This window comes from Lipotes vexillifer, unplaced genomic scaffold (genome assembly GCF_000442215.2).
Source record: "Lipotes vexillifer unplaced genomic scaffold, Lipotes_vexillifer_v1.1 scaffold217, whole genome shotgun sequence".
In the NCBI taxonomy this organism is placed as follows: domain Eukaryota; kingdom Metazoa; phylum Chordata; class Mammalia; order Artiodactyla; family Lipotidae; genus Lipotes; species Lipotes vexillifer.
The window spans coordinates 8,071,278-8,098,842 of NW_006788200.1; the positions used below are offsets into that span (position 1 = coordinate 8,071,278).

At 48.8% G+C, this 27,565-nt stretch overlaps 1 protein-coding gene across 1 annotated transcript; it reads right to left on the reverse strand.

Annotated features, from left to right (window-relative positions):
- Nucleotides 1–14,239: 14,239 nt before the first annotated feature.
- On the reverse strand, nt 14,240–26,790 carry HBEGF (heparin binding EGF like growth factor). Its single transcript, XM_007461451.1, has 5 exons — nt 26,745–26,790; nt 26,381–26,554; nt 22,524–22,701; nt 15,105–15,260; nt 14,240–14,312 (listed from the first exon to the last, which is right to left on the reverse strand). The coding sequence occupies exons 1-5, from the start codon at nt 26,788–26,790 to the stop codon at nt 14,240–14,242; spliced, it is 627 nt and encodes a 208-aa protein (XP_007461513.1).
- Nucleotides 26,791–27,565: the final 775 nt, after the last annotated feature.

Below are 27,565 nucleotides of genomic sequence, written 5' to 3' on the forward strand. Positions count from 1 at the left end.
TGTGTCTATTTGTTCATTGCCTTATCCTTAGTATTTGGCACATAATTAGCACTTCATCAGTATTTGTGGGGTAAATGAAAGGATGTTAAAAGAACAGAGAAATTGGGTCAATATCTGAACTGCCAGCTTTTATGCATCTTCCCTGCCCCACTCTGCTCTGAGCACACAGTAAACTTTATCGATGCTCCTGTGCTCTCCCAACTCTCCGTTTACACCTCCTTGAGAGCAGCTTCTCACACGGTGCTGAAACTATAGTTCCCTTGCCTGTCTGTCTCTCCCAGTAGTCAGTGAGCTCCTTGAGGGCTGGGACCACGTTTAATTCTTCTGGAACACCGTTCCCAGACATTAATGAACACTTTCTGACTGGCTGTTTGTCTAACCTGACGCATCAGACTGTTGGCTCCTTTGCAATTCTGTTCTCAGTCTGTCAGAGCAGCTCAGAGTTGTTATTTTTCTGATAAAGACTAGCGTTTGCTTCAACATCTCTAGTTTAGAGAGGTGCACTTTATTTGAGCCTTCCTGCCGATTCTCATTTCTTTTAGGACTCAGTTTCCTCATCTGTAGAACGGGAATAATCATGCCAAACTTCCAGCGTTGTTGTGATAATTAAATGAGGTCTTATGTAAAAGCACCGAGCACATCAAGGCAGTTGTTCAATTCCCCACACCCTTTCAGCAAGAAGAGTCTAGGTGTCTGTTTTACTGAAAAGGAGAGAAGCTCTCTCTGCGTGGGAAGTAGGGTCAGACAGACAGGAACTTTAATTCCAATCCCAGTTCAAACATTATTGAAACAGTGAAGTGTGAATCACTAATAAAGTAAAAAATTTGCCCTTTTTGGACAATGACTTGAAATATAGTGGTTACATGTTAAAGAAGCTGCTGAGTGATGCATCCTCAGGACAGAATACAGAGACTTAGAAGGTCCCTCAAGGCCATATGCAATCTGGTCCCTGCCTGCCCCTCTGTCTCATCTTGCATCACTCCCTTCCTCCTCCCTTCTAGGCTCTAGCCACACTGAACTTCCTTTGTTCCTCCATGCATCCTTTTGATGCCAGGCCTTTGCATATGCTCTTCCATCTGCCTGTCACTCGCTTATCCTAAGCTTAAAAATTTCTTCCCCAGGAAGACCTTTTTGGGTTTTTTTTGCGGTACGCGGGCCTCTCACTGTTGTGGCCTCTCCTGTTGCGGAGCACAGGCTCCAGACGTGCAGGCTCAGCGGCCATGGCTCACGGGCCCAGCCACTCCGCGGCATGTGGGATCTTCCCGGACCGGGGCACAAACCCGTGTCCCCTGCATCGGCAGGCGGACTCTCAACCACTGTGCCACCAGGGAAGCCCAGGAAGACCTCTCTTGACCTCCTGAACCAGAATAGGTCACTGTGTTGTAGGTCAACCTGTAAAACCCTGTTCTTCCCCTTTCCCAGCACTCATTACAGATGTAAATTCCTGAAGGGCTTTATTCAACCATCTATGTATTCAACAATCATTTCCAGAATTCCTACTATGTGCTAGGTGTTGTTCTGGAGGCTGAGGATACAGTGGGAGGCAAGATAAGCCACAGACCCTACTAAAGGACACTTACATTCTAGTGAGAGAGGAAGACAATAAACAAATTAACATAGGGACCTCCGCCCTGTTCATTTCCGCATTTCTAGAACTGGACATTGTATACCCAACGCATAGTAGATACTCAAAAAATGCTTGTTGAGGTGAAGGAACATGAAGTGAGTGTGAGTGGCAGCCAGCCTCAGGAAAGAGGCAAGGGTAGCCAGTGTCAGAGCCAACATGACCAACTACTGCAGGGATCATTTCACCCTGAAGATCTGTCCAGCTTTCAGGAGGGACCAAAATGGGTTGGAGCCTACCCTCTCCTGTTGGTCCCCAAGAACATGAGACTGGGGTGGGGAAAAGTGGCTTAGCTTCACTTCTGTCTGCCCTGTGCCTCTGTAGGCATGTAAAAATGGAGATAAGTGAGTGGGTGCAAGCCCCAGACTTGCCAAATGATCTTATCCACTCCTGTGCCTTCCTGTGCCAGACACTGGCTAGCTGGTGGCCAAACCCATTTCCTCTTTCTCATGGACACCCACCTATACTACATTTTCCCACTTCTCTTATAGTTAGATGTGACCACATAATGAGCTTTTGTCAGTGGAACATGGACAGAAGTGATAGAAACTCCCATGCACGATCCCTCATGCTTTTTCCACATCAAAGTGACCTCGGAAACCATGTATTAAAGGTGGCAGAGACCCAAGATGGAAGGACTTAGGTCCCTGAACTACTATTTGGAGAAGAGCCTCCCATTTATTAGGACGGCCATTATTTAATTTATTTTTTAAAATATTTATTTATTTATTTATTTTGGCTGTGCAGGGTCTTAGTTGTGGCACATGGGATCTTCGTTGCAGCACATGGGATCTTCATTGCAGCATGCGGACTTCTTAGTTGCGGCGTGCATGTGGGATCTGTTTCCCTGACCAGGGATCGAACCCAGGCCCCCAGGCATTGGGAGCACAGAGACTTGCCCACTGGACGACCAGAGAAGTCCCAGGAACACCCATTTTAGACTTGATCTGAGTGAGAAATAAACTACTGTGATGGGCCACTGAGGCTGGGCATTTACCCGTTAGAACTGCTAGCATCATCTTAACTATATACTTCCTTACTGTCTCCGGGACAACGGTACTTCTCCAGCCCAGAGCCTCCCCTGGGCTCCAAACTCAGCTCTACAGCTGTGCACCAGACATTCCTATTGACATGGTTGGATATGTATATAAAACCTTTTTCAGATTATTTTCCATTATAGGTAGTTACAAGATATTGAATATAGTTCCCTGTGCTATACAATAGGTCCTTGTTGTTCACCTATTTTATGTATAGTAGTGTGTATCTGTTAATCCCAAACTCCTAATTTATCCCTCCCCCACCTCCTTTCCCCTTTGGTAGGCATACGTTTTGTGTGTCTGTGAATCTTCTTCATCCATTCATCTGTTGATGGACATTGAGGTTGTTTCCATGTCTTGGTTACTGTGAATAGTGCTGCTCTGAACATTGGGGCACCACACTTACTTTAAAACCCTAGGCTGGCTCCCATCACCCTGAGGATCCAGTCCAAACTCCTTGGCACTGTCTTGAAGGCCCTGCATGATCTGACCCGGCCTCCCTCTACCTCTTCACCCCTTCTGCTGACCCCAGCCCAGCTGTCTACACTCCGGTCACAGCAAATTCGTTTCAGTTCCTCATTCACATCATCCTCCCTCCCTGCGCTGACTATTCCCTCTGCCAAAGAATACTCTTAACCCCTCTCTTCCCTTGGGCCACATCTGCTCATCCTTTAGGCTTTAGCTTGAATTTCAGTTCCTCAAGGAAGTGGCCTCCCTGACCCCTGGAGCAGGCTCAGCCACTAGCACCTCCTACTGCCCATCATTACTCTCTTGACACTTGATTGGTGTGACTTGTTTAATTGTCTACCTTTCCTGTTAGAGTGCAAGTTTCTAGAGGGCAGAGCCTGGGTCCTGTTCACTCTTGCGTTCTTAGCTTTTAGAACAAAATAGGAATCACCGTATGAATGTTAAATGAACACATGCTATCAGTGAACTAGCTCAATAATCGTCACCTTAAAGTTGCCGTATGGCATCTCTCGGCAGCCTCTTAGGAATATCAGTGCTCTTTCGTGCTAGCAAACAGTTAATTCTCAGAGTTTCTCTGTGATCTGAGTCAGCGATGATTCGCCCCGACTTCTTCACGAGGAAACAGAGCCCCAAGGGAGCAGATGATCTGCCCTAGGGAAGCAGAGAGGAGAAGCAATCACAGGGCTCTAGCTATGACCATATTACCTCTACCTCCGCCCTCCTCCCCCTCCCCCCTAACCCCGGCCACCGACTTTTCTTGTTTCTGAGCAACAGGCGGAAATGTAATGTCATGACACATTGGGGCATTTCTTTCTTCCACTGCATTTTTCTGATGTGACTCCAGCCTGGGGGTTGGGAGAGCACAGGCCACACGGGGAGGGAAGCGACTAGTGGGGAGGTTAGCTGCCCCCGCATTCCTCGGCGGCCTCCGTTTGCATAGTTCTGAGGGAGAAGAAAGCAGTTAGCAAGCTTTGGCAGATGCACTGGGCATTCAGCTCCTGTTCTGGCAGCTGCAGTGGTTGGGACCAAACACACGCTCTGCCAAGGCCAGGGAGGCAGGCCCTCTCCTGGCCCAGGCTGCCAAGATGCGGTGGAGGAGGTCAGCACCTCTGCCTAAGATGGGGACTCACAGAACGAGCCCCCTTCTTTCTGCCCAGTCTGGCAGCCAGTTGACCATGAGCCAGTAAAGTGTGCGTATATGGGGTGGGGGGTGGGAGAATAATGTCAGGGCCTCAGGGCAAATCCTTCCAGGTTGGAGAGCTGGCGTGGACATCGGAGGGTCTGGGAGTGCTTAGCCCTTGCACACCCTGGAGATACTGGAGGGGAAGCCCCTGGGCAGATGTCCCCACCCAGCTGCTGGGGCCACTGACATCGCATTCCAGAGAGGACTGCAAGTCACAGACCGTGGCTTGAGAAAGAGCATGCGGCCTCACTCACCATGGAAACCAGGCTTCCTAGGAAAAGGTCACATATTTGATGTGGCTGTCATCGGGACACCTTAAAAGAGGCCCTGTTCCTGTTTTCTTGAGGACACCCGCCAGTAGAGAAGGCCTGAGACAATGGGAGTAGCAGCTGACCAGTTTGCCCGGCTCTAGGCGGGCCCCTGTCACAGTTTCCCCTTCTCAGCAAAGCCCAGCGTGCACACGCTTCCACAGCCTGACTCCAACTCATACCCATTGGGTCAGCGCTGCAGACACAACCATGAGTCTGGCAAGGAGATTGGCTGTTCCAAGAATCTGGAGAAGGAGGTGCCAACAAGGTCTATGAGGGTAAAAACTAGCAGAGGGCTAGAAGTCAGAGCTGGTCAATAACTACCATGTATTGAGTACTTACTTCACACCAGGTACCATGATAAATGCTTTACATGCACCATAATCCTCACAAAAACCAGAATAAGAAAAGTGAAGCTTTATGCAACTAGAGATTATCATACTAGGTGAAGTAAGTCAGAAGGAGGAAGACAGATACCATATGATATCACTTATATGTGGAATCTAAAATATGACACAAATGAACTGATCTATGAAACAGAAACAGAATCACACACATAGGGAACAGACTGGTGGTTGCCAAGGGGGAGGGGCTTGGGGGAGGGATGGAGTGGGAGGTGGGGGTTAGCAGATGTAAGCTATTATACATAGAATGGATAAACAATAAGGTCCTACTGTATAGCACAGAGAACTATATTCAGTATCCTATGATAAACTATAATGGAAATGAATTTTAAAAAGTGAAGCTTTAAGAGGTTAAATAACTTGTCCAAGATTATTATACAACCAGAAAATGGCCTGGTCAGGGTTTGAACCCAGCTTTGCCTGATGCACAGCCTGAGCCCTTAACCTCTACCCTATTTTCACTCACTCTTTTATTCATGCATTCATTCATTTATTCAACTGTCCATTCATTCACGCATGCATCAAACATTTAGTGAGAGCCTCTGATGTGCTGGGAACTGTATTGGGTACAGGCAGAGAGAGCTGCAAAAGGACACGCTGCCTGACCTCCATGAGCTCACAGTGAGAAAAACAGATAAGCGAACAATGACAATACACAGTGTGATGGACGCCATGGGAGAGGAACACCAAAGGTGCTATGGGAAGAGGACCAATTTTCCTTGCATTGTCCAGGCCCGGTTCTGTGGAAACACAGGGGAAAAGTCACTAACCCAACTGGGACTGGCTGACTTTCTCCAAAAGGTATCCAAGCTGGAAAAGGATATTTGTAACCGGCAGGTTTGAACTTGGGTCAGGCTTCTCAGGCCTCGAGTCTCAGGGTCTGGAGTTGTATCCACTAAGCAGGAGAGCACACTTACCCCCAAATGGACCTGATCAGGCCCTCCTTACCAAGCACAGGGCTTCCCAGGGCCACCAATCCACTCAGTACCCTCAAAGAAACAGAAAGAAGTCAGGCCTTCCTAGAGGGACTTTGGTGAGGGCATGGTGTACATAACCAGGCCTAACCCAGACACAAATAGCGTAAAGGAAGAACAAGTGGTAGCTTCTTCCTTATTTCACACTCCCAGTGAAGCATGCCTGCTGTCAAAAGCTGGGGGACAGCAAAAATAAAACTAGTCTCTCAGGGACTTCCTTGGCGCTCCAGTGGTTAAGACTTCTCCTTCCAATTCCGGGGGTGCAGGTTGGATCCCTGGTCGGGGAGCTGAGATCTCACATGCCTTGTGGTCAGAAAAACAAAACATAAAACAGAAGCAATATTGTAACAAATTCAATAAAGACTTTAAAAATGGTCCACATCAAAAAAATACACTAGTCTCTCATCATCGGGAAACCAACCCAATGACTTCTAGGTTACAAGGAAATGAGGGTTGGGGAAAAGGGTGACTTAATTCCTCCCATCTGTCTGGTTGCTACATCCACACCATACATCTTTGGGGAAGCCTCCCACGCAGGCTCTGATCCACTAACCACAGCACTCCAGCCCTGAAAGGGGCCCTTTTCCTTAGACACCCTGTTGGTTAGTAATGGCCAAGATGCTGGGAGGGAAGAATGGAGGGAGGGAGGGATGTTCTCTGAAGAGCAAGAGGGCAGCTGGCTTCCTTCACAGCTGTGTGGGTGGCAGTGAGCTAAGAGGTCCTGTTCTCTTCTCCATCAATCAAGAAAAAATGTGCAATTTTAAAAGTTCAAAAAGGAAATCCAAACCCAAACAACCTCCAAATTATATTAACATGGTGGTGGCCTGACACTCCGGAAACCAACCATGGAAGGGGCAATTCTAACTTCTTCCTCCTGCTCTCAGGCAAGAGTAGCCTTTTTCTTTTTTCCAGGGTTGGTCTCCATAGAGCAACACTGCCTGATGTCCTATTCCCGGAGGCCTGGCCCGGCTTGGGCACCTCACCACAGCAAGGAGGAAAACACAGAGGCTTCTCCTCTCTTCTCTCTTCGGAGAATGGTGGTCAGGATAGAAGCTCGTGGTCAGTGAGAATTGCATTAGGTAGTAATAGCCTTGTGGAAGGTTCTTCATTCCTCCAAGTTTCAGGGCCCTCTTCCATTAAACTGGAGATAATAATACTACCGACCTTCCCGAGGCACTATAAGGGTCAAATAAGATCCTCTCAGAGAAGAACTGTGAAACACCATATAAATGGCAGTTGTCCTTATTTTTCTCTTTTTCTTTTTCTTTCTTCAGGTCCTTCTTATTTATCCCTTTTGCTTCCTTTTGTCTCCTCCTTTCCTCCTTCTCCCTCCCATCACTCTCACTGTAGTGCCCTCCTTCACCCCATTTGGCCTTAAAATGACCACAGAAGAATTCTTTTTTTTTTAATATAAATTTATTTATTTATTTATTTTTGGCTGCGTTGGATCTTCCCTGCTGCGCACAGGTTTTTCTCTAGTTGTGTCGAGCGGGGGCTACTCTTCGTTGTGGTGAGCGGGCTTCTCATTGCAGTGGTTTCACTTGTTGCGGAGCACAGGCTGTAGGCACGGGGATTCAGTAGTTGTGGCTCGTGGGCTCTAGAGCGCAGGCTCAGTGGTTGTGGCGCACGGGCTTAGTTGTTCTGCGGTGTGTGGGATCTTCCTGGACCAGGGCTCGAACCCGTGTCCCCTGCCTTGGCAGGCAGATTCTTAACCACTCAGCCACCAGGGAAGTCCCCACAAAAGAATTCTTGATTTCTGTGGCCCCTGTGAACTTGCTCCCCCATTCATTCCCATCTTGATGAACAGAACTATTATTTGGCCAGTTTCTCAGGCTAAAACCTAAGAAATCATCCTTGATTCTTCTCTTTCCCATAGTGCCTACATTTGATCCATCAGCCTGTCTTATAGGTGGTTCCTCTAATACGTATCCTGTATCTGACCATTTCTTACCATCTGCTCTGCTACCACCCTTCTCCTGGCCACCATCATGTCTTGCCTGGATGACTGCAAAGGTCTCCTAACTTTTGCCCCCTAGGACCCCTTCTCTGTATGTCAAAGTCATACTTGTAAAACATAAATCAAATCATATCACTCCTCTGCTCAAAACACTCCACTGGCTTCCAAATTGTTTACCAACCGGTCCTTACCTCCCTCTTCAACCTCCAATGACTATGCTACAACTCAGGGGTTTCTTTCTGTCACTCACACATACTAAGCTTATTCTTTGCATGCCTGATCCTGCCTTGTCCCAGTTCAGATGTTACCTCCTCAAAGAGACCTTTTTTGAGCCACCTATGTAAATTAATTCTGTCCCTACTGACTCTTTAGTAGATCACTCTTGTGTGTGTGTTATTTCTGAAATTATCCCATTTCTTTATTTACACATGTATTGTTGGTCCATGTGTCAGTCTTGTCCACTGTTCTCCAGTGACAAGAATATTACTTGACACATTGTAAGTGCCCATCGATTTTTCTTAATGAATAAATGAGTGTACTTGCTCCAAGATTACTTCTTCTCCCCGCCACCTTACTCCATCAAAATGCCCTCCCTCTTCTTCAGAGCATGGATTTCATTTGAAAGTTGATAAGAGGGCTGCACAAATATTCGCTGAATGGATGAAGCTAAAACGAATTACGGGGCTTCCCTGGTGGCACAGTGGTTAAGAATCTGCCTGCCAATGCAGGGGACACGGGTTCGAGCCCTGGTCCGGGAAGATCCCACCTGCTGCAGAGCAGCTAAGCCCGTGCGCCCCAACTTCTGAGCCTGCCCTCTAGAGCCCGTGAGCCACAACTACTGAGCCCATGTGCCACAACTACTGAACCCACGTGCCACAACTACTGAAGCCCGCATGCCTAGAGCCCGTGTTCTACAACAAGAGAAGCCACCGCAAGGAGAAGCTCACGCACCTGAACAAAGAATAGCCTCCACTTGCCGCAACTAGAGAAAGCCCACACGCAGCTACGAAGACCCAATGCAGCCAAAAATAATAAATAAATAAAATAAATAAATTTATTAAAAAAATAAAATGAATTACGTCAACTAAGAATGCCAGCCTCTTAATGTATAGCTATTCCCAGGAGTATTAGCATTCCCAAACAGGAAGCTTGAATTTTCAGGCATCGTTGACAAAGGGAAAAATGTCAGGCCAGCCGAGTTGAAGTGATATGTTTGGACTGAGTTTCTGTTCCATGTCTTCTTAAATCCACATATATTTGTTAAGACCCTTTAGGGCTCCTTTGAAACCAAAGCTGCCATTAAAACGTAAAACAATAATTGAAAAGCATTGCTTGTTTCTAAGAAAAGTATTGTGGATTGAGAATCAGAGGCCTGGGTTTCAATCCTGGATGTGCCACCTAATTAGCTTCTTGGACAGGTTGCTGATGATAACTGTCATTTACTGAGCGTCTAACATGTGGCTGACCCTGAGTTAGGCACTTGGCTCATATATATCATTTCTGAAACTCTTCCAGGTGGATATTTTTAGTATGTCTATCTTATAGATAGGGAGGAAGGGTCAGAGAAGTCAGGTATCATTCATGAGGCCACGTGCTAGTAAACAGTGAAGTCTAGACTCAGACTCAAGTTTGTGTCAGTCTGTATTCCTGTTCCTTCCCCAGCACCCTGATAAGGCACCTTGGGGCAGGAGAAGAAACTCTAAGGAGTTGCTCTCTAAGATCTTTTTCATGTAATTTCTTCACTATATGTTTTCTGGATTTGAGAAGAAGAGAACACAAGTGTGGCCCTGAGAACTCATTTCAGAATGTAGCTTAGTGGTTAGAGTACAGCCTTGGATGTCAGACTTTCCGAGTTAACAGCCTGACTTTACCGCTCACCTTAAGCATCTACATCATGCGTGGAGTCAGAGCACCTACCTCCTGGCCCAGTGGGCCCTACCTAGTGAGTACTCCATGAACGTTAAATATTTATTAACCTAATAATGATTACTATGTACATCATAAAAGAAAGTCTCTCAAAGGATACTGAAAGGAAAGCTCACAGAGAAGAAGTAGATGTTTCTCAGTACTCACAAGGGCCCGATCTCTTCTGCTGGCCAATCTTGAGAAGTGGCTGCCGGTTCAGAGGCTCCCAGAGTCACTGTATCAGCCAAGTAGATGCCCAGGGGAGCTCCAGTGAAGCCAAGGAGAGCTTTTATCAGCAGCGGGGGCAGGAGGAGAGAGCAGCTGAAAAGCAGGAAGCACAGAACCCACAGGAAACATTAGCTGGAGAAACAGTGTGCTCGGAAAAGCCCAGCCCTGAGTGAGGACTGGAGGCTCGAAGCTTAGAGGCAGGAAAGGGAGCCCCACGAAGAGTTCAAAGTAACTCATTGCTCCAGAGTTATTTCTGTACCATTTTCTCTGACTACTGAAGTAATACATTGGTACTTTACAGAGCTTTATATAATGTAAACAGCAAAAGAGTCCCCTACCAAAGTTTTTAAGAATCTTTTTATTGAAGTTTAATACCTGTAGAAACATGCACAAATCATACTCAATGAATTTTCTCAAAGTGAGGTGCACATGGGAAGCCAGTACCTAAATCTTAGAATATAACATTATCAGAACACCAGAAGTTCCCCTGTCTTCCCCCTTCCAGTCATTATCAATCCCAATAGTAACCCCTTTCCTAATTTCTTTCCCCATAGATGAGTTTTGCCTGTTTTAAAATTTTAAATAAATGGGATCACACGGAAGGTATCCTTTTGTGTCTGGCTTGTTTGACTCAGCAGTATGTTGTGAGATTCATCCATATTGCTATTTAATATTTCATTGTATAGATATACCACAATGTATTTATTCATTTCATCATCAAATACTGATGAGTATTGGGGTAGTTTCCAGTTTTCACTTACTGCAAATAATGCTAAGATCACTCTTGTACATATCTTTTGGTGAGCATATGTACTCATTTCTCTTGTGTATATCACTGGAAGTGGAATTGCTGGGTTATAGGCTATGCATATGTTCAGCTTTGGACAGTCAAAGTACATGTAAGATCTCTCTGTGGGCTCCCGGAGAATCTTCACAATGTCACAACTCTCAAAGAGAAGAGGATGCGGAGGGGGCATCCAGTAGCACTTGTCTAACGGCCTCCCAGTGGAGGCCTCTGCTTCCACTCTATCCAGGACAACATGACCTGTCCCAAATTCCATTCACCCTGCCATCCCCATCCATCCTCCCCAGCAAATGCCCTTCTTTAAACCCAATCACACTTCCAGGGCAGCAGTGCATCACATACCTGTCCACTTGCTGGCCTTGGATTGGATTTTAGTCATTTCTTGTATTCATTCATCCACATAACAAATATTGTGTGCCTACAACTCAATTGCACTCTTTTACAATCTGGGATTGGAGCAATGTACACACCCCTATCTTCACGGAGCTAGCATTCTAGTAGGAAGAGATAGACAAAAACAAATAAGAATATGTTAGTGGTGATGAGGGCAATGAAGAAAAATAAAGCAGAATAATGAGAGTAAGAGGAGTGGGGTGGGAGAGGAATGTGCTATCGTATAATAGGGTAGTCAGAGAAGGCCTGCAAGATCTGGATTATGTTTTAAATGATCACTGGCTATTATGCTGGAAATGGGCTATGTGGGAGTAAGGTGGAAGAAAGGAGACAGGAGGCCACCACAAGAGTCTGGGTAAGAGGGAATTCTCTGATGGTCCTGTGGTTAGGACTCTGCGCTTTCACAGCTAAGGGCGCAGTTTCAATCCGTGGCTGATGGTGAATTGGACTGGGATGATGATAGTGACAGTGATGAGAAGTGGCTGCATTCAGCATATATTCAAAAGGTAGGTCTGACAAGATTTGCTGATAGATGATAGATGGAATGTGGAGCATGAGAGGGGAGTCAAAGGTGACTTGTTTCCTCCAGGAGCAATGCCTGCTTGCACAGACAGCATAGGCCCTGATGCCAGGGTCTGCCCACTGAACGGGCAGATGTCTTTCCCGGTTACAGCCAGCCCAACTTCCTATGTGAAAGATCTATTCTCTCCTGTCTCAGAGATGGTATGATATAAGTACTAAGACAAATGATTAGAATCAGATTACCAGTTGCAGCTCTCTCACTTACCAACTGTTCATCCTCGGGCAAGTTACCTAACCTCTCCAAGCCTCAGTTTCCGATTCTGGAAAAATGGGACAATAGTACCTCCTACATAGGGCTGTTGGGGATACTGAGCTAGTATATATATAGGCCTGGGCTATTTATGGGCTTAGAAAATACCTACGTTAAACTAGCTCCCAGTTAAAACAATCACACAGAAGGCTATGGAGTAAGGGTTATCTTTATTTGAATTGCAAAGTATAAATATAAACCAGGTTTGGAAATTCAGGTTTGTAACAGTTCAGTAATGGCACCAGAAACTTCCAGAAGGGACCACGACAGCATACCTTTGTAGTTTTGGTGAGGTGGGTGGGTTTACACAAAAGCCCTCCTCACCTCCAACCTTCTCTGTAACAATTGGTAGGTTATCAATTACTAAGAACAGTCAGCTCCAATGTTTCCTGTTCCTCCTCAGCCTTTTTCTTTGCTAATACCTTTTCTAGATTATCCTCTGCTGCATTGACCCCTGCATGGAGTAGCACCAGAAGAATGGCAGGATAAGAGAAATGTCTTGACACAAGGGACAGTGAGTTCCCACTCTGTGGACCTGGGCCCGTGGAGGGTGAGGGGCCAGGAAAGCTGCAGGCATGGAAGCCCAACTTCTTCTGAGGCTGGGCAGGGAGAGGACACAGGGGAATACTGATATCTGTTACATCTTGACATCAGCACCTTGGGCTTTCAAAACACAAACGGTAGACACAATCGCCTAGGCAAGACTGCCGTCCAACTCATAGAGTGGATCTGACAAAGTTAATTCCTACATCCTGACCATACAGAACTCCCCCTGTGGCACTCAGATCATAGAAGATCTTCCGAAATGTGGCCAGACAATAGATTACTACAGATGGATCACAGAGCCATCTCACATTTGCAGCAGAGGAGACTAATGCTGAGCCAGATGGTGGGGGATGCAGGGTGGAGGGCCAGGAAATTGCCAAAGTAACAGTCTAGGCACTTGAAATATTATTGTTAGATTGTTAAAAACTAAATAAATTAACATACATAGAATAAAATAAATATATAATTTAAGAGGCATTTTACAAACAAACAAACAAACAAAAATAGTTGTTATTTTTCCATCTGGGTAGAAGTTCCAAAATTCAGAGTTCTCAGGTTTATGGTATTTCACAGTTAACTCATCAAATCCAGCACTGAAGGGTCCAAATGGCAGATCCCTTGGTGGCTTGTTGAGTACATGGCTTCTCAATCTTTGTTACTTTCTTCCAGTCCCTGAATCTGTCTTTCTTCCTCTCCTTCCTTTTTTTTCAGGCAAAGATCCTGGAGCATATGGAATCTAACTGGCATTTTAATCCAGAAGATAAGTGTTTAAACAAACTTATGGGGGTAAAAGTAGGGCTTGGTGGAGGAGAATCAAGGGCACAAAGGTCCCTCACTTTTGCTTTCTTCTGACCCAGATCCCACTGGACATATTCTGTTTGGCACTTGAAGGCTCTGGTATTTTGGCAAAGCAGTTATGGGAGGCCCAATTTAGATGGCAACTGGGGATGAAGGAATCTTCATGGCTAGTTGTGAAGTCCTTCCCCTCTGCAGAGTCTGTCATCAACTCGTATCTTCTCAGAGGTAGCAGAGTCCCCAGCTGATTCCTAAAGCACAAGAAGAAGGCATTTAAAGCTGGATCCAGCTTAAGAGGTCTTAAGAGTCTCCTGGGTCCAGCTTTAAGAAGTGAAAAGAGGGCTTCCCTGGTGGCGCAGTGGTTGAGAGTCCGCCTGCCGATGCAGGGGACGCGGGTTCGTGCCCCGGTCCGGGAGGATCCCACATGCTGCGGAGCGGCTGGGCCCGTGAGCCGTGGCCGCTGAGCCTGCGCGTCCGGAGCCTGTGCTCCGCAACGGGAGGGGCCGCAACGGTGGGAAGGAGAAGAGACAAGGACGAGAGAAGCTGTCTTCTCAGGCATTGGTCTTGGGTATCTCTCTAGCAACTTCCACCCTAAGTGGAGATGCAGCACTGAGAACCTTTTTGAAAACAATTCTGCAGTGGGACCCTGACTCCACAGCAGCCTGACCCCTAACTCCTAGGTCAAGAGAAGAATTCAGCATGCCTAGAAACAGATCCAGGAAAGGTGGTGATGGTACCATTGGGCAAAGGATGGACCATTACCTTGAGCACAGGTTTCTCTCAGTGGGACGTAGTCATGCCCAATTTCACTTTCTCTTCATTTTCCACGTCATAACCTCCTCTCCTGTGGTACCTGAGGAAAGTAAGTTTTGTGAGCAAGCTCTGCCTGCTACAGCAGGGTGCAGGTCCCAGAGCTGGTCCTTCCAAAAGATTCTGGCCCAGTGATTCTCTCCATACTTGGAAAAGCCCAGAGGATACGGCAGCTCAACAGACCTCTGGCCAAAGGTCCAACTGCCCCAAAGGATGCCTGTCTCTAATGGCAGGCTACAATTTGCTAAGAACTTTCCCCTCATTTATACAATCCTCACAACATCTTTATGAGGTAGGGGAACAGAGATTACAATCACTGAAAGATTACAACCCTTAGAAAGACAGGTAACTTGATCCAGGCCTCAAAACACATGAGTTGCATGCTTGTAAATGGGCACAGAGTGCTTAGTAGGTCTCCTCAGTCTAGAATATAGCTGGATTGAAAGCATGGCCTGGGGACTAGACGCCTCAGATTTGGAAGGATATACCAATAGCACCACCCATGCCCTGACTACCAATCACACCCTAATGCCATCAGAGAACAGAGTCAGGAAAAAGAACTGTGTGAAGATGTGGCTCCATGGGTGGGTTGCTGAGCCTGCTGTGAGAAGCAGGACCTCCTATGGCCTGGCAATTTTTTCCCTGGGCTCTAGACACTGGACATATGTCATACCAGAGAAGCCAGGTTCTTAACTCCAGGTTCCTAACTCCAGGAATGTTAGTCAGGCTCCTAGCCCAGGATTTAGGAGGTTAGAGGGCTCATGTGACCATCAGGTAGAAGATCCTGGAGGAGGAGGAATAGAAGTGATTTGCAAAAACGGCCTGTAACACTCACCAAAACATGAGAAGCCCCACGATGACCAGCAGACAGACGGATGACAGCACCACGACCACCACAACAAGGATGGTCGTGTGATCATAGGTATATAAACGATTTTTCACTGGGAGGCTCAGCCCATGGCACCTCTCTCCATGGTAACCCGGGTGGCAGCTGGTCCAAAACAGAACAAAGCAGAGATGAAGTTAGTGGTTTGGCTTCACTCTTGGCAACGGGCCACCTACATAAGCCAGAGCTCACTCCTCACAGCTTCAGCCTGTCAGTCCCTAACTGTGATTCCTGTCCTTCCTCTAGCCTTCTCTAGTACAAGACTCTTTAGAAGCCCCTCTAAAGGCTCTGTGGCCTTCCTCCTTCACTCCATGCCCTCCCCTCCTTCATTCCCTTTGGTCTTCTGGCACAAAATTCCTACTCCAGGCAGGGAAAAAGCAAAGGAGGACTTCAGGTCTTGGCTAGATTGTTCCACGTGTGGATGATTAATTACATGTGTGTTAAAATGTTCAGAGGACTTGGGCACAAGAGCTGGTGGGTTGGACTGAGGGGATTCAGTATCACTCCCTCTTGTGAGGCCCCTCAACACTCTGACCCAGAAATAAACCCAGCCTTCCCCACCAATGCTTCCAGCGTCCAGTCCCTCTGCCACTGCCCAGCCTATTAATAGGCCCTGTTCCTGTGCCAGAAGTCATTTTTCTCAAGTTTCCTTCATTTAACTCCCAGCTCCCCCTGGGTGCAAGGCCCAACTTGAAAGCTGAATTTTGGCCTTTGGCCTCTGAACGCTGGGCTATCAGGCCTACTTCATCCCAGGACAAAGCAAACAAACCAAGAAAACACCTTCTTGCCTAGCTGTCCTGCCAGTACATTTTAGAATGTCACAAAAAAAACCTTGGCTTTTCTTACTCAAGAAATAAATCAGATGCAACTGCCTCTTCTATCACAAAACTTTTCCTGGAAGCCCTTGGGAAGACTGAGGAGTGCCTACAGTTGAACAAGCACATTCACGTCCCTTTTTTTGCGGGGGAGCTGCGCGGCTTGGCTTGTGGGATCTTAGTTCCCCGACCAGGGATTGAACCCAGGCCCTAAGCAGTGAAAGCGCGGTCATAACCACTGGACTGCCAGGGAATTCCCTCACATCCCTTTCTTTATCTGAGCATCCCAGAGATCCTTTCATGTAGGTAGGAGCCCATGTTACAGAAAGGCAGAGCTATTTTCCCCACAGCCACACAGCAGGGCAGAGTCATAGACACAGATTGTCTGATGGTGAGCTCAGTGTGCTGCCCACACACACGCATAAATGCCCAGTCAGGGAATGCAGTGGCACTGTCTGCCTGGGGACTTTAGGCCACTAACTGCTGAAGGAAGCACCGAGAACCCGGTGGCCCTCTATTCTGAACTGCACATCCTCTGGGGAAAAGGTTAGGCACCTAGTTCCTCAGAGCAAGGAATCCCTTCTTCCTGCCGAGAGGTACCGGGAAAGTTCCAAGGAGCAGACCTATCAGACCCAGGGGCCAGACTGCCCCTGCCTTCCTTCCCAGCACCTCTTCCTTTCCCAGCTCCTTCTGGGTGTTCTGGGGAACCACCTCACTGCAGGATAAATGTAGGTCAGGCCCACAGCAGAGCACACAGCTCCTTGCCCAGCCTCTCCATGCATCTGTCCCATCGGCCCAGGTGGACAAAACAATGACCCCTATCCTGCCAGGACATAGAGGATGCTCTTAGGAGCACCCCTGGAAAATGACTTGTTCAAAGCACTTTACAGTTTATAAGACACTGTCCTTATCGACTAGCTTAACTGAGACTCATAACACCCTGGTAGGCAGGTATAACCTCTTTTACATATTGAAAGACTACGATTAGGGTCAGAGAGAGTAAGTGATTTGCGAAATGTTTCACAACTAGGGAGCAGAAGGGCCAAATTCCAAATTCATAATTCTTTCCATTCTGAACAGTGTAGGTCACCCCAAGGAAACACATATCTGATGGGCTTGATGGGTTTCTGGAGCAGAAACAGAGAGCAGTCTGACTCTGCTCTCTCAGTTATTATTACTGTTATCTTGAATGATAAATAACAATTAATAGCACACATTACAGGCTTACTATGAGCCAAGTACTCTGTGTTAATTGCTTTACAAGGATCATTTCATGTAATCTTAAAAACATCTCTATGGGCTTCCCTGGTGGCGCAGTGGTTGAGAGTCCGCCTGCTGATGCAGGGGACACGGGTTCATGCCCTGGTCTGGGAGGATCCCACATGCCGCGGAGCGGCTGGGCCCGTGGGCCGTGGCCGCTGAGCCTGTGCATCCGGAGCCTGTGTTCTGCAACGGGAGAGGCCACAACAGTGAGAGACCCGTGTACCGCAAAAAAACAAACAAACAAAAAAAACAGAAAAAAACAAACATCTCTATGAAGTAGGAGTTACTATCCCCATTTTAAAGATGAAGAGACCGAGGCCAAACTTCTGTTAGATAACCTGCCCAAGATTACACAGCTAGTGAGTGGCAGAGCCAGGATTTGACTCAGCAGTCTGGCTGACTTCAGAGACTGTGCTTTCCTGCGGGGAGGGAAGGTGAAATTGAGTCTGTTTTTCACTTCCAGCCCATCATTCAAACCCCACAGGTACTTACTCAGATGATAGAAATAAAGCTTGGCCTCAGAGTCCCGCAATTCAGTTACATAATCCCTCCACCCCGACCCTGAGTCAAAAGGATAATAATGTAAACATCCTAATATTACCCATGTCCCCCTCCCTTTGCAGACAACTCCTGGCTCCCCCAGGAAAGGAGCATTCCAAGCATCCCAGGGTGAGGGCGAGATCGTGTGTCTTGCCCAGAGCCAGTGACCCATCAAACCGGGATGTGTTGCTCCTACCCACGTCTGTGGCCCATTTCAGAACTTGTATTACAACAGAAGCAAGGGCCCTTTAGAGTACAGAGACATCTTCCAACTTGGATTTCTCCACCCCTACCCCAGGAGGTGGAGGGGGCACCATCTGGCGCAGGGGACTCAGAATACATGAGTTCCAGACTGGTCCTGCTGCTATTTCTAGCCAGGTGATCTGGAGCAAGTTACGGTCGCATTTCCAAGCTTCAGTTTTCTCATGTGAAAGGCAGGAATAATAAATGCCTACCTCACTAGAGCTTTGTGAAGCTCAAATGAGATAATACAAATAAAAGCACTTAATAAAAGGCCAAGTCCCACATGTGTGGGAGTTACTATATAATCAGATTCCGGAGGATACTGCCCATATCCTGAGGAAGGGAGCACCAAAGTCAGACGGAGCCAGAGAGAAGGGGGCTCGCCATTCCTTCTTGGCATCTGGGCAGTGAGGCCAAGTAGAGCCTTCAGGCCTGTCTCTCTTCCAGCTCTGAGTCCTTGTCAGGCTAACTGTCCCCAGGCTTCCTCCAGCCACAGGAAACTTTGCAGCCAGTTTCTGGGTCAGCAGCTCATCAGGAGCCCCAGGAAACTGCTCTTTGAGGGCAACTTTTGGCTGGTGACACAAAAGGGTTTTCCTGTGTGTGATGGCTGCAGAGGGCTGGTTTAGGAAGCCGGCCAGCCTCAAGCTCACCACGGCAGCCTGGCACACCCGGCTGGTGGTTGCTGGGTTTGGAGGCAAGAAGGAGCCACAAAGCGTCCCAGATGTAGGTGCCCAGATGTCACAATCTCCCAAACCAGGAGCTCTGTGTCTTCTTGCTGCCTGCTGCCCTGAGTACCAAGGGCTGGAGGCAGGAGGCTGCCAAGCCAGACACAGAATCCAGCCCCTTGAAAATCTGCCTAGGAAGCAGACACAGAGTCTTCACGTCAGATTCCATGCTCTTCCATTAGAAAAAGCCTTAGGAGACCTCTAGTAAAATAGCTGCCCTCTGCAAAATTGCGCTCCAACTCTGTAAGAACAGACAGGGAAGAAGGACGCAATCCAGCACCCAGTGCAGGCTGTGGGGTCATGAAAAGCATGTTGGACCGGAAGTCAGGCACCTGAGCGCCTGTCCTGTTTCCACACACTTTATTTAGCTGTTGATCTCAGACAAATCACTTCCTACTTCTGGGCTCCAGTTTCCTCATCTTTCAAGTACAGACAGCAAGCCCTGCCTACCCAGCAGAGGGCTTTTGAGAATACAGGGCTGTATTTTCCCGTCCCCTAGAATAGCTGACACCAAGTAGGTGCTCAACAGAGACCTGTTGGGCTCAACTCATATTAAATGTAAACTGTAAAGCTACAGGGCAAAGGAAGGAAGGCACTGTCACAGTTACCATCACCATCCCTAGGGCCACCTTGACCCTGGACACCATTATCTAGGTTCTCTGGGTTTAGGTGGTCAGTCAAGCTCAGCTCTCCAGGAGAGAAGCCTTAAAAGGGATCTCAGCTGAGCAGTGGAAGTCCGTCCACCAACTCCCTGGACCAGTTCAGCCCAGACAGATTTCTGGCCTTGGTCCATCTTGACTACGCTCAGAGTCACTGCCTCCACCCTGTGCTAATGAGGCCAGTTTACAAATTTAGGACAAACATTCCCTGCCCTGTCTCAAGACTTCTGGAAGAATAACTGGGGGACTGTCTAGGTCACTCTTTTTTTTTTTTAACATCTTTATTGGAGTGTAATTGCTTTACAATATTGTGTTAGTTTCTGCTGTATAACAAAGGGAATCAGCTATATGTATACGTATATCCCCATACTTCCTCCCTCTTGCGTCTCCCGCCCACTGTCTAGGTCACTCTTAAGCAACGCCCTCCAATACCAGACTCTTGACAAGGATATGAAAGGAGAGGACACACAAGTGACTGTAGACATGGAGGGGGGTGATGGTTCTGTCTGACAATTGCCAAATACAGGGCAACTCTGCTATATGAGATCAGATGGGACAAGGAAGCTTTAAAAAAAAAAACCAAAGGATCTGTACCAATCACAGCAGAAGAGATGCGAGGCAGCCAGCCTTCTTGACAGGCTGGGAAGCAGTGTGCACACAGCAATCTCCTGACTCTCTCCAGAGCCTCCCAGGTCACAGAGGTTCCCACTCCACAGAAACTCAGGCCCAGCAGAAGAGAGTGCATGTTTACAGCCTGATGTGGGTGTTGGTCTCAGGCACAGTGGCGACATTATGCCTGCCACAGAGCATGGCAGTGTCGTCATCCCTGAGGGGTTGCCAAGGCAGCCATTTGCTGGGCTTGGCCTAGCAGAGTGGCTGTGGAACCCATGGCCTCTCCACCCACACCCCTGCCCAGGGAAGGGGTGGTGCTGCCTGACCGGGGGCTGATGCCTACTGAGTTGGGTTCCATTTTCCGTTAATCTTACACAAAGGAAGTGTTCTCCCACCCCCATAGCCAAAGGTCAATACCCACCATGTCCCCCACCTCCTGGCCCTCGCCAGGGTGAGGAAGAAGGGAGGAGGGGCTTCTCCCTGCTCCCACAATGATTGCTTTCTCTACAGTCCTGCCATGTCTTAGAATCAACCCACATTTGCTCATTCATATGCACATATGTCTGAGTACACATACCTGCATAGCACATATCCAAATGCACCTCATACCTACCTGCAGGACTTGGGAAAGAAGGCCACGGGAGCTCCACTCCACCCAGGAGCCCCACTCTGCCATGTTTCCTACTGGCTTCTCCCATCTGGAGTAGGGCATGAGGCAGAAATGAAGAACCTGCCTTCAGGTGTCAGCTCTCCTAGTGTGTGCTCATTTCTGAGCAAGCAGGAAATGCCCCCAAAGATGAAAGAGCGTCACAAACCCACGCCACAGGAAATTGTATCCTATGCTGGGGGGAGCCCCTTCCGCTGACTAAAAATATTTCCCCTCCTCCCAACTTCCTCCCAGAGGTTGAGAAGAAACTGGGTGGATTTATGAATTCAAGGAACAGTGACAACCAGGAACAGCCACCAGGCTGACAAAGAGTGAGCTGTTAACAGTCAGCCCCAGGGAAGGGACACTTACATGCAGGAGGGAGCCCGGAGCTCCTTCACATATTTGCATTCTCCATGGATGCAGAAATCCTTGTATTTCCGAAGACATGGGTCTCTCTTCTTCCCTAACCCCTTGCCTTTCTTCTTTCTTTTCCCACGCTCATCCTTGCTCGGTGTGGCCAGAGCTTGTGGCTTGGAAGAGAAAGCAGCTGCGGTAGAAAAGTACCCTGTTAAGTCTTCGACTTCCTCAGGGGAAAAAATCAGAACAGCACAGTGTCTGGAAGGACGTTTTGATCCTACCTGAAGTCAGAGGCCTGGGAAGGCCTCTAGGCTCAGTGCCTCCCAAGAGCTGAAGGAAGACTGGGCAGACCTCCCAAAAGTGGTGGAGGAAGTAGAGGCTGGGGTGTCCCAAGGAAGGCATTTCATAAACTCAGTTTAAGAACTTCATTCTATGGACTTGAGGACACGGGGAGGGGGAAGGGTAAGCTGGGACGAAGTGAGAGAGGGGCATGGACATATATACACTACAAAACATAAAATAGACAGCTAGTGGGAAGCAGCCACATAGCACAGGGAGATCAGCTCAGTGCTTTGTGTCCACCTTAGAGGGGTGGGATAGGGAGGGTGGGAGGGAGACACAAGAGGGAGGGGACAAGGGGATGTATGTATACGTGTAGCTGATTCACTTTGTTATACAGCAGAAACTAACACACCATTGTAAAGAGGGGTTGCCAAGGCAGCCATTTGCTGGGCTTGGCCTAGCAGAGTGGCTGTGGAACCCATGGCCTCTCCACCCACACCCCTGCCCAGGGAAGGGGTGGTGCTGCCTGACCGGGGGCTGATGCCTACTGAGTTGGGTTCCATTTTCCGTTAATCTTACACAAAGGAAGTGTTCTCCCACCCCCATAGCCAAAGGTCAATACCCACCATGTCCCCCACCTCCTGGCCCTCGCCAGGGTGAGGAAGAAGGGAGGAGGGGCTTCTCCCTGCTCCCACAATGATTGCTTTCTCTACAGTCCTGCCATGTCTTAGAATCAACCCACATTTGCTCATTCATATGCACATATGTCTGAGTACACATACCTGCATAGCACATATCCAAATGCACCTCATACCTACCTGCAGGACTTGGGAAAGAAGGCCACGGGAGCTCCACTCCACCCAGGAGCCCCACTCTGCCATGTTTCCTACTGGCTTCTCCCATCTGGAGTAGGGCATGAGGCAGAAATGAAGAACCTGCCTTCAGGTGTCAGCTCTCCTAGTGTGTGCTCATTTCTGAGCAAGCAGGAAATGCCCCCAAAGATGAAAGAGCGTCACAAACCCACGCCACAGGAAATTGTATCCTATGCTGGGGGGAGCCCCTTCCGCTGACTAAAAATATTTCCCCTCCTCCCAACTTCCTCCCAGAGGTTGAGAAGAAACTGGGTGGATTTATGAATTCAAGGAACAGTGACAACCAGGAACAGCCACCAGGCTGACAAAGAGTGAGCTGTTAACAGTCAGCCCCAGGGAAGGGACACTTACATGCAGGAGGGAGCCCGGAGCTCCTTCACATATTTGCATTCTCCATGGATGCAGAAATCCTTGTATTTCCGAAGACATGGGTCTCTCTTCTTCCCTAACCCCTTGCCTTTCTTCTTTCTTTTCCCACGCTCATCCTTGCTCGGTGTGGCCAGAGCTTGTGGCTTGGAAGAGAAAGCAGCTGCGGTAGAAAAGTACCCTGTTAAGTCTTCGACTTCCTCAGGGGAAAAAATCAGAACAGCACAGTGTCTGGAAGGACGTTTTGATCCTACCTGAAGTCAGAGGCCTGGGAAGGCCTCTAGGCTCAGTGCCTCCCAAGAGCTGAAGGAAGACTGGGCAGACCTCCCAAAAGTGGTGGAGGAAGTAGAGGCTGGGGTGTCCCAAGGAAGGCATTTCATAAACTCAGTTTAAGAACTTCATTCTATGGACTTGAGGACACGGGGAGGGGGAAGGGTAAGCTGGGACGAAGTGAGAGAGGGGCATGGACATATATACACTACAAAACATAAAATAGACAGCTAGTGGGAAGCAGCCACATAGCACAGGGAGATCAGCTCAGTGCTTTGTGTCCACCTTAGAGGGGTGGGATAGGGAGGGTGGGAGGGAGACACAAGAGGGAGGGGACAAGGGGATGTATGTATACGTGTAGCTGATTCACTTTGTTATACAGCAGAAACTAACACACCATTGTAAAGCAATTATACTCCAATAAAGATGTTAAAAAACAAAAAAGACTACTGGGTCCAAGTGACACTAAAAAAAAAAAAAAAAAAAGGACCTCATTCTAAGAATGCTAGCTTCTGTTGAGTAACTGCAGCTGATTGGGCAGTTCTACTAACCTCACCCCCACCCCACTGTCCATCCTCATCTCCTACTCCCCCATGCCCACTTGGTTCTATTTTGGCCTTAAATCAGCCTCATTTCCTGATGTTACACTCAGTGACCCATTTGCAGGAAGACAGCGTCAGGGATAAAAATTGCTTCTGGAGAAGGTACTTGGAGGGTATTTTAGAGGGAAGAGGCTCCTAAAATAAGAACAGTGCCCATGTCCAGGTGGTCCCCTCTGGGGTACCCATTAGCAGCAGCGGACCATGAGCCCAGAGCAGAACCAGGCTCAGGGACAGCAAGCAGGCCACCCCTGGCCAGAGATTTGCTGTTTTAACTTTTTAACTTTTTTTAATTTTAAAAATATTTTTATTGATCTATAGTTGATTTACAATAGTGTGCTAATTTCAAAGAGCCTTGCTTTTTTGACATCAAGCAAAATATTTACCCTGCTCTGTGTGCTATTTGCAGCTCACCACTTCTCTCAAAGGTCCATTTACATATATCCCCAGATGTCCTGTTTATAGCTCCCTAGGATGGAGAGTACAGTGCACAAGAAGCAGAAAGATGGAAAGTAAAGAACTATCAGAAGGAACTAGAACAATGATAACTCTCCCCATTCTTTCCACACTTAAAAAGGGAAAAACAACCTCACACAGACATCCAGCTGGGACTGATCATGGGCTATGCCCATCAGCCCAGGGGTCTGACACAAGTCTCCCCTCCCCTGTTCCAGCAGAAAAAAGGTGCCTGCTGTCTATGGCTATAGCCACATGTCTGGTAGAAGGATGAGCATCATACATTAGACTGGAGTCCTAGAATCCTCAAGGTGGAACTGACTTCAAAAAATATGGCTTTCCATTTTCTGTTGAAAAATTTGAGGTCCCGAAAGGCAGTGACTTGCCCAAGGTCCTACAGCTTTGGGATCTCAAATGTGGTCTCTGGACTCCATATCCAGTGCTCTTTATCAACACACCAAGCTGTCTCACACAACTCAGTCCCCTCTTCCAGACAAGCCTAGAGCACCTGGGATGCTGAGCCAGGAATGAGACAATGAATGGGCTCTGAAGTCAGCAGACCCATGCTCGAATTTCAGCCATGTGATCCTGGGCAAGTCACTTAATCTCTCTGAACCCTGGAGCTCTTGGTAAAAAGTGGAGAACAGGTGTTCCTATCTCAGAAGGTTGCAGCAAGGATTAATTAACCCACAATAACATGTTAAGTGCCTAGAATACAGGAGGCACTTAATAAATGGTAACAGTTATTTATTTTAGGTGATAGGATCCATAGACCTAAAAAATAGTCTTTGCCCAGCAAACCCAAGTAAAAAGAAGAGGCAGATGCCAGTAGTAGTCCCATAGACTCTTGTTTCCTCTGGTGCAGACCCAGGCCCTTTCAGAACTCAGAAGGTGAGGCAGATGCTCAGAGGAAACCAATGACCATGGCTGTGGTGAAATTGAGGCAGGAGGGCCCAGCAGATCAGAAAAAGGAGGGAGAGGGACTTCCCTGGTGGCGCAGTGGTTAAGAATCCGCCTGCCAATGCAGGGGACACAGGTACGAGCCCTGGTCAGGGAAGATCCCACATGCCGTGGAGCAACTAAGCCCGTGCGGCACAACTACTGAGCCTGCACTCTAGAGCCCATGAGCCACAACTACTGAGCCCGTGTGCCCCAACTACTGAAGCCCACACGCCTAAAGCCCGTGCTCTGCAACAAGAGAAGCCACCGCAATGAGAAGCCTGTGCATCACAATGAAGAGTAGCTCCTGCTTTCTGCAACTAGAGAAAGCCCGCACTCAGCAACGAAGACCCAGCACAGCCAAAAATAAATAAATAAATTAATTAATTAAAAAAAAGAAAAGAAAAGGGAGGGAGAGAGTGACAGGGTGACAGCCAGGCTCCTGCCGGGGAGAGGGAGCAGTGAGTCAGGTCTGCAGAGCTAGGAGGAGCAGCTGTGTGGGTGGAGGGTGAGTCACAGCCCAGCTCTGCCCTGCCTGTGAGGAGAGGGCCAGGAGAATCCAGGTTGTTCAGGCCAGAAGTGACCCCCAGAGGGCCACTGTGAGAGGATGGAAGGTGGGAACCCACCCTCAGCTTTGGGGCAGACCCCTGATGTATACTAAATAGAGATAGCACCTAAGGGAAACTCTGGGTAAGGAAGAGGGGTGGCAGAGGAGCAGACAGAGCCAGAACAGGTGGGTATCTTTCCAACCAAATATAGTCATTCCGGGGCTCCAGGGCTCAGTCCCTGCTCCACCCTTAAGAATCTCTGCAGGTGACTGGGGGCAAGGAAGCAGGCAATACTGGAGGCTCTGGACTCTGCTCTGTGCTTGTATTTACTTAGCCACAGCACCTCTGCTGGTTGAAGGATCCCATTTGGCCCTTCCTCCCTTGGAGTCTCTCTCAGGGACTCAAGGTGGTCAGGAAGTATCCAGGCTTGTGTAGGATTTGTAGACACCCAGCATATCAATACAGCTCTCTAGGGACCCAGTGCTCACCATTCACAGCCTCCCGAGGAGGTGCTGGCCTAACCTGAGGGGGGACCAAGTGTTCCTCATTCCCCTGTTTCCCCAACCTGGAGACAGGTGGATGGAGGAGACTAACACTGCACACCTTGTATGTGCCTAGCATCTCCACATATGTTACCTTATTTTCTACATAATAGTCAGTTGATGTGGGAATTAGGACTTGTGCACATTTTTTCATAGAAACTCTAAGGAAAGCATCTCAACCATTCCTTGTTCCTATCACTCAGCTTACCTCAGAGGAATGCACCAACCCCTCACACCTTGCCTGTTTCAATTTGCCTCAGAGTATCCAGAAAGGCAGCAACGTGGCATGTGAGACTACGTTGGGCAAGAAAGACAACAGGGTCTACATTCTAGGACCCCCCAGTGAGTTTGTCAGGCCAAGCGTCTTTTCCTTGAGGTCCTCCATGAAAATCCCCAAACCATAGGTGTGCCCAATCGGCATAAATGCCAGATCCACTTATTCTTCAACTGTCCACCGGGGTCCGAGGATGGGCATCCCTCACACCCACCTCTGAAAAGGTCCAGGTCTGTCTCTTCCAAGTCCAGTACTTCCCGGCCTCGGCCACCTCCCGGGGGCAGCAGCTGGTCCGTAGATTGAGTAGGGGAGTCCAGATTGCTGGTTCCAGCCGCCAGCCCTCTTCGAAGCCGCTCCAGGCTGTCGCCGGTCACCAACGCCGAGAGCACTGCGGGTGAGGGACGAGGCCGCTTCAGACCCCCCGCCCAGACCCCCGTCGCCACGGACCGCTGCCGGCGCCCGCCTGCCAGGGAGCACGGGCCCCACCAAGTGGCCCGCGCCGGGGGCGCTGCAGCGATCTTCCTCCGTGTTCCCTGCAGAGCGTCCCCATCCCCCCCGACCCCCGGCAGCCCTCTTACCTGCAGCCAAAAGGAGCTTCAGCACCACCGACGGCAGCAGCTTCATGGTCCCGGACTCGGCGGAGGCGCCTAGGCAGCAATCACTTTGGAGGCGGCGGCCACCGGGCGCTGGCACGGGAGCCGGGTGGGAGGAGCGCAGATCCTGCCGGGCACGTTCTGCTGCCGGCCTCTGTGTGCAAGCCTGGCTGGGATCTGCGCGGAGCTCGAGGCCGCTGGGCGTCTCTGTTTTCACTCCGTCTGTCCGTCCGCCCGAGCCCTTGAGCCTCAGTCAGTATGGCCAGCTGCCTTCCGCGCGCAGCTCCCTCGGTAGACTGAGCGCTCCCGCGCTTGCGGCCGGGAATAAGGCTCCTGGAGACGCCGAGACTCCGCCCCGCCCCCTGCCGCCCCGCCCCACCTCCTCCCGCGCTGGGACTCCAGCCCGGCTCCAGGGGCCTGCCGCCCAGCCCCGGACCCCGTGGGCGCGGCTGGGAAAAGGGGCGGGAGAAGGGGGCGGTGCTCACATATTTTGGGACTAGGCCAGGGCAGCCGCGGCCTGACTGTGGGTAGGGCCGCTGACCGGCAGGTGGCAGGGACCAGCTCCTACCTTTCCCCAGATGCTTGTCACGCTGCAGCCTTGGGACTGCTGAGCTGCGCTTCGCCCTTGGACACCCCTCATTCCTTCCTCTCTTCCAGGCCTGGTCCCTCCGGTCATCCCTGCTCTAAACCAGAGACCTCCACCCATGTCATCTTCTGAGCTTCAGAAATCCTATTCTTTGCCTACCGATAAATCAAGTAGTAAATAATAATTAATTCATTTATCATTTAAAATTAGACACATGAAT

Excerpts from the sequence above, each read along its gene's own strand:
- HBEGF (XM_007461451.1), bottom strand. The coding sequence starts at position 26,790 with ATGAAGCTGCTGCCGTCGGTGGTGCTGAAGCTCCTTTTGGCTGCAG. Across the intron at positions 26,555-26,744 it reads GAAGCTCCTTTTGGCTGCAG|TGCTCTCGGCGTTGGTGACC; the intron begins GTAAGAGGGCTG and ends CCTCACCCGCAG. Across the intron at positions 15,261-22,523 it reads CTCCGGGCTCCCTCCTGCAT|CTGCCACCCGGGTTACCATG; the intron begins GTAAGTGTCCCT and ends GTTTTGGACCAG.